At 37.2% G+C, this 12,541-nt stretch overlaps 1 protein-coding gene across 3 annotated transcripts in view; it reads right to left on the bottom strand.

Annotated features, from left to right (window-relative positions):
- The window catches only part of LOC116172341 (GATA-binding factor A-like), a 70,973-nt gene that overhangs the window by 4,799 nt on the left and 53,633 nt on the right, over positions 1 to 12,541 (bottom strand). For all 3 annotated transcript variants that reach the window (XM_031489542.1, XM_031489543.1, XM_031489541.1), the window contains exons 2-3: positions 3,950 to 4,315; positions 3,552 to 3,721 (exon numbers count right to left, since the gene is read on the bottom strand). In XM_031489542.1, the coding sequence (XP_031345402.1) occupies positions 3,552 to 3,721; positions 3,950 to 4,292 (513 nt within the window). In that variant the 5' untranslated portion in view covers positions 4,293 to 4,315. The remainder of the gene's footprint in view (positions 1 to 3,551; positions 3,722 to 3,949; positions 4,316 to 12,541) is intronic.

The raw sequence follows: 12,541 nt of genomic DNA, 5'->3' as shown, positions 1-12,541 counted from the left end.
GAATGATTTCAAACCAAATATTATTATCAGGAGAGCAGAAAGGCAAGAAGAAACGAAACTAAATTTCTACTCGCGACGCTACCAGTTCTTGAAAAATTATTCTCAAGCTTCCAAGATTGCTTTTGAAAAGAAGGAGCGCAGAAATACAAAGAGGCCAATTGTATACTCGCAATTTATTATTAACGAGCTCCTAGCGAGTTCATGGTTTTGGACTTTCTGTCCGTCTGTGGACAAGATAACTCCCGAAAGGTTTCGAATTTCCAAATCTGTTTTCAGTATTTTGTTTATCATCACCCAAAGAAGAACTGATTAACGTTCAGTGACCCAGGAGTTCGTTTGCTATATTTGATACAAGTTTATTATTTCGGATACGGCAAGTTCTCGAAAAATTAAATTAAATTAAAGCTAACATTTTTTTTAGATTTATGTTCTCCTGGTATACATATTGGGAAAATTATTCTCGTTTGATTTTAAAACATTCATTGGTATCAGAATGCAAGAAGGCATACATTAAGCTAAATTTCTACTAGTCATTTATGTTCTCCCGATACTACAAATTCTTGAAATACAACTCATGATTCGTTTGAACACATTTATTGGTATCAAGAGCACAGAAAGCAAGGAGGCGCCAATCTCAATTTCTACTCGTGCTTTACGGTCTTCGTATACTGTCCAGTCCTAGAAAAATTTATTTTATGAACGTCTACCAGGAGTACAGAAGTGCAAAAGGGCATAAATTAAGTCGAACATTGCATTGTATGGTCTCCTGATGCGACAAGTTCTTGAAAAATACTGTAAGAATCATTTTAGAAACCTCTTTGTTATCAAAATCGCAGAAATTTAAGAGGACGGACCCAAATGAAACTATATTTCTACTCGCGATTTATGTTCTCCGGATACTGAAAGTTGTCGAAAAATTACTCGCATAATCCCACAGTTGACTTTATAAATAGTTGCACGTTTCAACCATATTTTAGTATTTCCTATAAGAGGATTTTCTGATTCCCTGGAATTAATATAAATATTAGTATCAGGAATGCAGAAATGCCAGTGCGCGTATGTAATGTTTGTTCTCATGATGCTGCAATTTCGTGGAAAGTTACTATGAAACTTTCAAGATGAACAACTATTGGTATCAGGAGTGCAGAAATGCAAGTTTAAGCGAAATATCTAATTGTGATTTATGTTCTTCTGAACTCTCAGGCTCCAAAAATTGATTTTTGAAACATACGGTATATTGCTATCAAGCGCGCAGAAATGCAGGATATGTAAATTCCCACTCGCGATTTATGTTCCTCGGATACTCCAGAATAGCACGAGAGCGTGAATTAAGTCTGTAATTTATGTTCCCCTGATGCATTACTTTCAAGCTCTTGAGATTAATTTTAAAAACAGTTATTGGCCGCAGGAGAGCAGAAATGTAACGAAGCTAAATTTCTGCTTCTCTACTATCAGGAGTGTAGATATGCAAGAAGGCGCAAATTGAGCCAAATATCTACTTGTCATGTATGTTCCCCTGATGCTGTAAGTTCTTGAAAAATGACCCACATAATCCGAAAGTCAACTTTATGAACAACTATTCTCCTGTTCTCCTTAAACTGTAAATTCTTCAAACATTGTTTCCGTGGCCCGAAAGGCAATCGAGAGCGTTGAAATACATGAACCGATAAAATGGACCAAACATTTCCTTGATGAGTTACTCAAAAGTTGATTTTAAAGACAAATATTAATAACAGGAGAACAAAACAGAGACAAATAAAGTCAAACCTCTACTCGTGTTTTATTTTCCCAGTAGGTATATTGTAAAATTTTTGAAAAATTTCTGCCCCGAATCAAAATTTTGAGTTCTTTTTATTAGTATCAGGAGCGCAGTCAAGGAGACGTAAATTAACCTAAATTTCCATTCGGGATTTATGTTCTCCAGTTACTACAAAAATGACAGTTTGGACAAATGTTAGTAATAGGAGTGCAGAACTGCAGAGAGCGTAAATTAAGGTAAATTTCTATTCCGTGATATTTTCCGAATACAAGTTCTCGAAATATTCCCAAAATTTACATTGTAAACAGCTATTAGTATTAGGAGTCCAGAAATACACGAGCGTTAAGCCTTGTGATTTATGTTCTCCGGACACTAAGCTATCAAGATTCATTTAAAAATGTTTATTGGTGTCAGGAGGGCAGACATTCAGAGAATTTAACCTATCTACTCGTGACTCATGTTCTTCTTTGAGCAATTACTCTGAATCTTCCAAGAATGATGTCAAACCATCGAAGAGGAGCGCAGAAAGGCAAAGACGAAGTTAAGCTCCTGACACTGCCAGTTTTTGAGAAATTACTCCCAAGATTGCTTTTGAAACAGTTTGTTGGTATCAGGAGCACAGAAAAACAAAGAGATTCACGATTTATGTTCTTCAGATACGGCAAGTTCTCGAAAAACTACTCCAATAATCCCAAACTTTATGGCCAACTATTAGTATACGGATTTCAGAAATGCAAGAGGGCCTAACGTCTTGAACACCGACTCTCAAGCTCCAAAGATTAATTTTAAAAACTTTTATTGGTATTGGTGAAACGCAATCTTTAATTAGGTCAAATATCTTGCAGTAACTTACTTTCTCGGTTTTCCTGATACGATAAGCCCTTGAAAACGATTTAAAGAATAATATTGGGTAGAGCAGAAGTTCAAAACAAGAGAAAATCAAGATTTATGTTTTCCTAATACTGATAGTACTTCTTGTTCAATTATTCTCGAAACCCCTACTACTTCTATGAGGAGCGGTAAAATACAAGAAGCAGTAAATTAATCCTAGTATCTCCTCGTAAATAACACTCTCCTGATACTCGAGGTTCTTGAAAAGTCAGAGGAGCGCTGATTACAAATACAATATCGCGTCTTGGTATGTGTGTCACTTCCGGTTTAGACGAAAATGGGATTAATTTTCGAAATTTAAATAGGACACCCTGTATTTTTTTGTCTATTTTGATACAAAACGACATTCTGAGTACACCACTTGCCACTTTTTGTTAGATGATCATTTTTTTTATTTTTTAAACACTTCAAATGGTCGATGGATAGTATTCAAATGTTCGTAGGAAACCTCTTTTTTAAGAAACAAATGAGCCTTAATGTTTCCATATCAAAAAATGGATTAAAAGTAAAAAAATTAGATTTTTTCAACTTTGAATCTGACAAGGAGTGACAAGTGGGGTGACATTGTACCCGAAATGTCATTTTGTGTCGAAATAAATAAAAAATATACAGGGTGTCTCATTTAAAAATCGAGAATTATGGCAATTTTCCGAGTATTCTTGATCGCCTTTACACATTTTTCCTTAACAGGCTTTAAAAATTGAGTCTCTGAGTATTGAGAATTTCCAAAAAGGCTTTTAGAACATTTACATAAGTCTTTAAAGCTCTTAAGAGTCACCTAGAATGTCGAAGCTAAGATTTGTACCATTGTATTTTGTAGGCAAATTTTGAGGTGCGCCATCTTGCGGTAGAAATTATAGGTATACGAAAAAAAAAAATTGTGAATAACGAAGAAACCTACCAGTCGTTTTGAAGGTTTAATGAGTGGCCGATTCATGCCGTTCATCTTATGGTACAAGCCGCATGCGTTGCAGAGGTAGTGCCCCGTTCCGTCCCTTCGCCATAAGGGCGTCGAAATCGCGCCGCAGTTGACGCACTCCCTCCCCTCGCTGAATTGAAATTCCATGCTATCTGAAAAAAAATTGAAATCGATGACGTCAGAAATTTAAAAATACTGCAAGTTGAATTATGGCCGTTAGATAAGCCGTTGCGGATCTAAAGGCATTCGGGGCGGTTATTTAAAGACTGCATTAGGGAATATGATAAGAGGCATCAGTGTAAATCACACTTCAAAGGCCGATTGCCAGACGCTGCGCGGAGGTTAGATTGGTCAAGTGGTGATTATTTTTAAGTGCTTACCATACGGCGACGTCCTCTGGAAGCCGCTGGCGTCGTACGCCCTCCAGGAGCTCATCATCATGTTCTGCGCGTAAAACTGACCCGCCGCCAGTCCGTGATGCGAGGACGCGCCCAGGGCGTGAGGCGACGGGCCGGTGACGTCGCCGTAACCGCCGGCCGCCGTATGCGCCCAGCTCGACTGGTGGGCCGGGGCGCCGAAGTGACCGCCGGCCGCCGAGGAGTACTGCGACATCGTTCTGCTGCCCGGCACGTAGACGGGGGACTGCTGCAGGTGGTGCTGGTGAAACGTCGTACCTCCATCGCCGTGATATCCGCCGCTTCCTCCCGTACCAGAATGGAACATATTCAATATTGATACCCTCGCATCTGGAAATGAAAAAAAAAGAATTCGTCACCACCCAATAAATAATCGGAAATAGTTGTATTTTTAAACGGCAGTTAGGGGTTGCTGATTTATGACGTCGTAACCGAATAGGTACACGGGCGATGTCGCTTCGCCTTATTTATAACTGCGCCGAGTTTAATTTCGACTTACGGAAGACGGAACACGCGTCTTTAGTGTACGCAATTCACATTATGTTAATGATGACTCTACCGATGACAAATGGTACATGCGTTCCGATAGGATATACAGGCTGTCCTGAAATTATGGACATATATTGACAGCGGCGGATTATCCCAATTGTTTTCTCTTCCCTTTTCACGCCTCATTCAAATCGTTTTTACTTCCTCTAAACTCTACACCTATTTCAAGCCTTCTAGATGCCCACCTTCTTCGAGCCTTCCCCGCGCGCTTCCCTAGAGGATTCTTGATAACTCTTTCAAGCCCCCTTCACGCCCCTTTTGAATCTTCTTTACACCCCCATCACTATCTTCACTCTTCCTTTGGGCCTTCTTCATTCCTTTTTCGAGCTATCTTCACATCTTCTTCGAGTATTCTACACTCTTCCGTTGGCTTTTTCTGTAGGCCTCCTTTACATCTCTCCGGACCATTTTCGCGCCTTTTTGGCACGTTTCCTGATGTCTTACGCTTCCTTGGAGTCCTTCGAGTCTCTGCAACGGTTTTCTTTGAGCTTCCTTCGAACTTTCCTCACGTCTTCTTCGGAATTTTTTCACTTCTTCTTGGCGCCTCTTTTGAGTCTTCTGCACGTTTTCCTACAGACCTCCTACGCATCGTTTTGGCAGCTTCTTGGAGATTGTTCGACGCCTCTTTCATACTTTCCTTTCCCCGCATCTCCTTTGAGCATTATCTCTTGACGTTTCCTGGGAATTTCTTCGAACCTTCTTACTTCAGCGTCCGCAAATTTTTCGCAGGGCTTAAAGAAGCTCCCAAAAATCTACAAGATTCTCCTAATGTAAGATTTTTTGTGTCTTTAAAAACCTTCAAAAGACCTTGAAGCTTGAACAATTTCTTTGCGCCCCCATCAAAAGCCCTCTGGAAGCTTTGAGGGTCTTTTCTATCAAGAACCAAGTCGCGAAAAATAATAATTCTGAAGTATTAATTAATCCCCAAGGCTTTCCCGTACTTTTGAGAGGTTTATGCGGCCGTCGCACGCTTTTAAGAACCACTAAGAGTCCTTGAGAGTGTCAAAAAAATTGAAACGTTTCAAAAGACTCCAAGAGTAGCCTTTATTTGGCCTTTAAGGCGTTTAAAAACCATTAACCCGAAGCGCCCTCTAAGAATGCTCCAGAAATTAGACCCCCGAGTTCTTCAATTGCCGATCTTTTAAAGGGACTTTAGGACCTTCATGAAGCGTTTATGCGAGACTAAGATTTTATTAAGGGCCCATTTAAGTACTAAAATCAAAGTGGTTTTCGTGGCCTTTATATGAACCCTTTAGAACCTTGCGAGACTCTTTAAAGTGATCTTTAAAAGTATTTACTATTCGAATCATAAAGAGCTTTTACCATATTCGAATATGGAAAGCCTCTAAGACAAGATACAAGGTTTATGATCTAAGTGTCTTTGAAAAAAGTGTCGCTGAACCTTTACACATCTCTTAAGGGTCGCTAACAACTTCCAAAAGCTTCAAGAAGCCCCCAAAAATCAATAAACATCCCCCAAAGGCGTTTTGAGTCTTCAGTAAAAATTTCAAAATCTTTGAGAAGAGTTTCCATGAGTCTCCAAGAAAGAAGTCTTCTCCCTCAAGGACCAATCAATAGCAAACTGTACTTCTGAAACAAATTCTTGTCGATCTTTGATATAATGACAAAAACAAAATATTTAAAGGTCTTCGAAGCTTTTTCTTTTGGTTTATAACAATATTTAAGAACCTTTATGAGTCAAGAATTTCGCTCCACAACCCTTTAGTGATCTTTAAAATTTCATTTTGAGAGTGTCCGTAAGAGCTTTTAATAGTCTGAACCTTGAAGAGCCTTTAAGAAGTCTCGAAGCGATCTTTAAAAGTCTACATAAGAGATCCCAAGATTTCTTTTGTTCTAGAGGCTTTACAGTCTCAAATTTTTCGAAGGGCTTAAAGAAGCTCCCAAAAATCTATAAGAATCTCCTAATCTAAAGTTTTTGTGTCTTTAAAAACCTTCAAAAAACCTTAAGAAGCTTGAAGAATTTCTTTGCCCCTTCAACACACCTCAAAAGTCTTCTGGAAGCTTTGAGGGTCTTTTCTATCAAGAACCAAGTCGCGAAAAATTTTAATTCTGAAGTATTCATTAATCCTCAAGGCTTTCAAGAGGTCTATGAGGCCTTCACGCGCTTTTAAGAACTACCGAGAGTCCTTGAGAGTGTAAAAAAATTGTCACGTTTCAAAAGACTGCAAGAGTAGCCTTTATTTGGCCTTTAGAGCGTTTAAAAACCACTAACACGAAGCGCCCTCTAAAAATGCTCCAGAAATTAGACTCCTGAGTTCTTCAATTGACGATCTTTAAGAATTTTAAAGGGACTTTAGGACCTTCATGAATGCGAGACCAAGATTTTATTAAGGGTCCCTTTAAGTACTAAAATCAAAGTGGTTTTGGTGGTCTTTATATGAACCCTTTAGAACCTTGCGAGACTCTTTACAGTGATCTTTAAAAGTATTTACTATCCGAATCATAAAGAGCTTTTACCATATTCAAGGTTTATAGATCTCTAAGTGTCCTTGAAAAAAGTGTCGCTGATTTTCAGGAACCTTTACGACCCTTTTAAGGGTCGCTAACAATTTCCAAAAGCTTCAAGAAGCCCCCAAAAATCAATAAAAATCCCCCAAAGGCATTTTCAGTCTTCAGTAAACATTTCAAAATCTTTGCGAAGAGTTTCCATGAGTCTCCAAGAAAGAAGTCTTCTCCTTCAAGGACCAAGCAATAGCAAACTGTAATTCTGAAACAAATTCTTGTCGATCTTTGATATAATGACAAAAACAAAATATTTAAAGGTCTTCAAAACTTTTTCTTTTGGTTTATAACAATATTTAAGAGCCTTCATGAGTCAAGAATTTTGCTCCACAACCCTTTAGTGATCTTTAAAACTTCAAGCAGGCTTTTGAGGGTCCGTAACAGCTTTTAATAGTCTGAACCTTGAAGAGCATTTAAGAAGTCTCTAAGCGACCTTTAAAAGTCTATATAAGAGATCCCAAGACTTCTTTTGTTCTAGAGTCTCAAAGAGTCCGCAACAGTTCTCCCGAAGATTTAGTTACAAGGAGCTTTAAGAGCCTTTGAAGGTATTTATTGATATTTGAGAGTATTACTTACTAGTCCTCAAGTGACCTTAAAGGCCTTGAGGGAGTTTAAGACCTTTAGAAGCTCTTAGAACTTTTAAAGACATTCGGATCTATCGGTTGTTTAGGGTTTTATTTGAGACCTTCAGAATCAAAAATGCCTGTGAGCGAACCACGAACTTCATTTGTTATTACTTGATTAGTACAGAGTGTAAAAAGTGCCTAAAAAAATTGACAATAAAGGTCACAGTGCGGTACAGGACAATAACCCCCGACCAAAATCAGCCCCTCCCCATGAATCCCGAGAGGCAATAACCCCCGGAGGACGCAGTAACCCCCCTGTGGTATTTTCTACAGTTTGATCATTACTTCCATGTAGATTCTTAAGGAATTCAAAAGTAGGCTGACCCCCACTAGGTTAATTGTAGGTTTAGGTTATTTTTCGTCATTTTCCTAGAGTGCGTAGGTATCAAACTGCCCGGGGGTTTTTGTCCTAAACGATCGAGGGAGTTGAATGTTTGTATGTGGAGTGGTTGCTGAGAATGGGGATGATGGGACTTTAAAATAAATTGACGGTGATCTGACTAGACGTTAGGGAAACAATAAATTTTAGGGAAACTTGTGTGATCCTAGAAGGAATTAAGGAGATGGCGAAGAAAAACTTGTGGGAAAGTTTAAAAGGCATTCGAAGGTGGCTTATGAGGAGATTGAGGGAAGCTTAAGGGAAATTGAGGGGAATTGACTTCAAAGAAACTGATAGGGGAACGCGGAAACTTGAGGAAAGAAATTTAGGCAAAGAATTTGTTGATAGGTTGAGGGTAAATTTGGATAGGGCGAAGAACGAAGAATTTCATGGAGAGGAACATGAAGGGAATTTGAGAAGGAGAGGGGGGGGGGCAAAATTTGTTTTTTTTACCATACACTATGCACTCATCTCTAAAGTGGGGTCATATTGAACAACTGTGAACATATTTCTAGTGGAAAACTTATTTTAATACCTTCATTTTGATATCACCCATGGTGTTTCTTAAATTAAAATTCATATTTTTAAAGTAGTGGTATACTTTTTGAATCGCCCTGTATACAAGCCGATTCAAATTCGAGGGCCACCATGGGGATCTCGGGAACTGTAAGAGATGGGTAGTTTAAATTTAGCAACGTTGCGTATTTTGAAGCTTAACAAAATGCAGTTTTGAAACTGAAAAAATTCCGACTATTTTCGAAAATATCCTGAAAAAAAAATTTTTGAAAAATCAATTTTATTTTTTACTGAAGTTATTTTAAAAAAAATTTCAAAACACATTATTATGGGCATTGCTTTCCTCTACAAGATGCTAGTTTTAAATATTAAATCCGCTTCAATTATTTCAAAATTGTCTTCTAAACTGGTCACACTTTTAGAATGTGTTAATAATACGTAATTAGAAAAAGACTGGAAAAGGGAGCACTAATTTTAATCAGGGTGGTAAGTAGGGGATTGCTTGCGCTGATTTTTTCGCTGATAAAAGTACCTATGGATCTACCTTATTTAATTTTTATGCTGTTTCTTCTTAAAAAAAGAAGAAAGGTTTTTTTAAATTCTTTAAAAAATATTCTACAAGTTTTTCTCGAAAAATGGGTAATTTTGCCGTTACCTTACTGTGAAATTCTCTAATTTAGCGTTTGGCGAACAAGGGCTAACCTTTAACAAGCCACAGCCATTTTTTTGGTTTTTTTAAAAAGTACGATGTTGTTCTTAACAGTTTTTTTTTAAATAAAATGCATACTTTTTCCTGATCTTTTCTATGAAAAACTTTCGGTCGCGAATAACCAAAAAAAAAATGTATAGGACACTTTTTGCTTAGAATTAATTTTTCTATCAATTCGTATGTTAAAATTACAATAAAAAATTTCCACCCCCAAGATAGGGTATAGAAACCAACCCCAGGGTGGAAGCGATATAGATTTTGATCATACCTAAGTTAATCGATTCATTTAAAAAAAATTGCCAGGGAAAAACCTTCATTTCCTGGATTATAAGTCCATTCACTCTACAGGGTGTTTTTTTGGGAGCTTAAGTTTCTGGGAAAGTGAAATAGGTAGGTTTTTGAAAATTTGTACTTAGAAGTTACTTCGAAGGCCGAATCGATGTAAAATATTTTCAAAATGGACGCACTTCCGGAAATACCGGAAGTGGCTAGTAACTTCGTTATTTTAAATGGCAACCCCTATTTTTTATTGTATTTTTGGTTTCTACGTGAAATTTCAGTTCTTTTGATACCCACATCTATCATTTATGGTTTTTAAGTTATTTTGACTTTAAGAAGAAAAATGGCGGATGCAGACGGTATCATGATAATGGTAAACCATTTTTACCAGTGCATACAGCAAGAAAGGGCTTTCTTTTAGTGTATTTAAAAAAAAGTTTAAAAATCGTTAAAGAAATCTTAATTTTTTTAGATTTCCAGAAAATGAAGTGAACTTTTAATTAAGATTGTGTTTTGTGTGAAATTTAGGGCTTCTTCCGCAAATTTTTTGGGTAATATTGTTGTTGAACAGTCGGAATATGTTGCTATTTCAACAAGATGGTGCTCCTGCACATGATACAGGCATTATTTTCGAGTTTTTACGTTTTTCCAGAGAATCGAATCGGAAACCTAGGGCCGGTTGTGGACTAAAAGAAAGCCCAATTCTTCCTCTTTGCGCTGGTAAACATGGGTTACCGGAAGTGTGGCCATTTTGAAAATATGATTCGGCCTTCAGAGTACAAATTTTCGAAAACCAACCTATTTCACTTTCCCAGAAACGTTTAACTAAAGCTTCCAAAAAACACCCTGTATATTAGCGCACACAAAATGAGAGATTAATCATCTGGTTTTACTGGAGGTCAAGATTCAAAGACGCTCCCAATTTAGAAATAATTAATAAAGACCGTAACGTCACGTTAACGGGGGTTGTTTTGGCACACCCTCAAACTAAACGCGCAATAATTCACTTTTAAATAACAACATATAAATATTTTGCTTTTGTAAAACGAGAGTGCCCGCCGTAATTATTCGTGATGAAGGGTGCGTTAAGAAATTCCGCCACTAAATTTAGGCGCTGCTGGCCTACGAGGAATGTATTGGTTCGCATTACTCCTTCGTTGACAAACGGAACTACGGAAAACTAATGTAGACGTTTCCCGACGTGTCGTCGTCGGTATTTGAAAATCATCCTCGACGCGCAATAATTGCTCGCAAGATAATTTTACGTGTAGCTAAATGCGCGCTTCTAGTTCCCGATAGCTTATCGAAAATTATCCAGTAGGCCTTTCTAGTGACACTAATTATTGCGATAGTGCTATCGGCGGCATTTCCGCGATATGCCACTTAAAAAGAGTCTCGTCTTTGATACGTCAATTTTAAAACAACGGTTCGCTCCGCGTTTGTAAAAAGGAAAGGAGAGGTTTCGTAGGCGAATTTGAGACCGCAAGCTGCACGCATTAGGAAGGACCACATGTCTAAAGTAACGAGTGCGTCAGCTAATGAACCGTAGATAAGATATGCCAAATTTACCTGCCGTTTTTGGGGTGCGTTCCTACGGTCGGAATCTGATCACCAAGACCATCTCCATCAGTATTATACTTTTCTTTTGCGTTTCATAGCATTCTGATGTCCAATGCAATCACACACGTCGTATCGCCACCGGTGTCAAGTTTCCCCCCCCCCCACTTTTTGAATTTTCAAAATATTTTCATTGCAATTGTTTGTTTGTCGTTTCTTGGCGTTTTTTAGTTTCATTTTCACGTTTGTTGGTTGATCGATATTTAATTATTCAAAATTCAAAAATTTGGACGTATAGTTAACCCCCCACTTTTGGAATTTTCAAAATATTTTCATTGCAATCATTTGTTTGTCGTTTCTTGGCGTTTTTTAGTTTCATTTTCACGTTTGTTGGTTGATCGTTATTTAATTATTCAAAATTCAAAAATCTTGGCGTTTTTTAGTTTCATTTTCACGTTTGTTGGTTGATCGTTATTTAATTATTCAAAATTCAAAAATTTGGGCGTATAGTTAACCCCCCATTTTTTGAATTTTCAAAATATTTTTATTGCAGTCGTTTGTTGGTCGTTTCTTGGCGTTTGTTAGTGTTTCATTTTCACGTTTGTTGGTTGATCGTTATTTAATTATTCAAATTTCAAATTTGAGCGTATAGTAACCCCCCCCCCCCAGCTGCAATATTTCATTTTTTTTAGTTGTAATCATTTGTTGGTCGTTTGTTGGTGGACTAACACCCACCCAGCTAGGTGAAAAACAATCAAACTTAGAATTTTACAATCTCTCCTCGTAGGTACATATTCGGCATGTTCTAGAAGAAAAATCCTAATATTGACTTAACATTTCTCAATTTGAGACTTAGTGGTCTCGATCAAATTCTAAAAGTCAACCACACAAATTTTCATTAACACCTGACATAATTCGTGGGCACGAAATAAAAATCTGACATGAGAAACTCTATCCGGGTAGCACAATGGGTTCGAATAAACACAATTAATTGATTGACAAACAACACGCTAATTTATCCCGAAAAATAAAATACGAAATCTTAAAATTACTTACAATTTTTTTCTTAACAATCCAAAATATTTATAGAAATATACAGGGTGTTCATTATGTCTGGAGTATAGTAAATATCGAATGTATACAACATTTGTCTATATAAAAATTGTTTAACATTTTATTTCCCTTAATAAGGCAGCATTCAATTGTTTAAACAAATGAACAATGAAAAACAGTTGAATTTTTTAAATAGCAATGCACACTTTGATTATGCTCATTTGATAGAGATTTTGTTTCTCTTTTCGATGATATAACATGTTAGTGTCCTTATTCAAGAAACAAAATGTATTATAATTAGATCACTAACATTAATCCAGACATCCTACATCGAAATAAAACAAATGAACGGACACGTTTCTTTA

Source organism: Photinus pyralis, unplaced genomic scaffold (assembly GCF_008802855.1).
Source record: "Photinus pyralis isolate 1611_PpyrPB1 unplaced genomic scaffold, Ppyr1.3 Ppyr1.4_LG5, whole genome shotgun sequence".
Taxonomy (NCBI): Eukaryota; Metazoa; Arthropoda; class Insecta; order Coleoptera; family Lampyridae; genus Photinus; species Photinus pyralis.
Note: the sequence above shows the minus strand (reverse complement) of the source record. Positions and strands in the feature narration are given on the sequence as shown.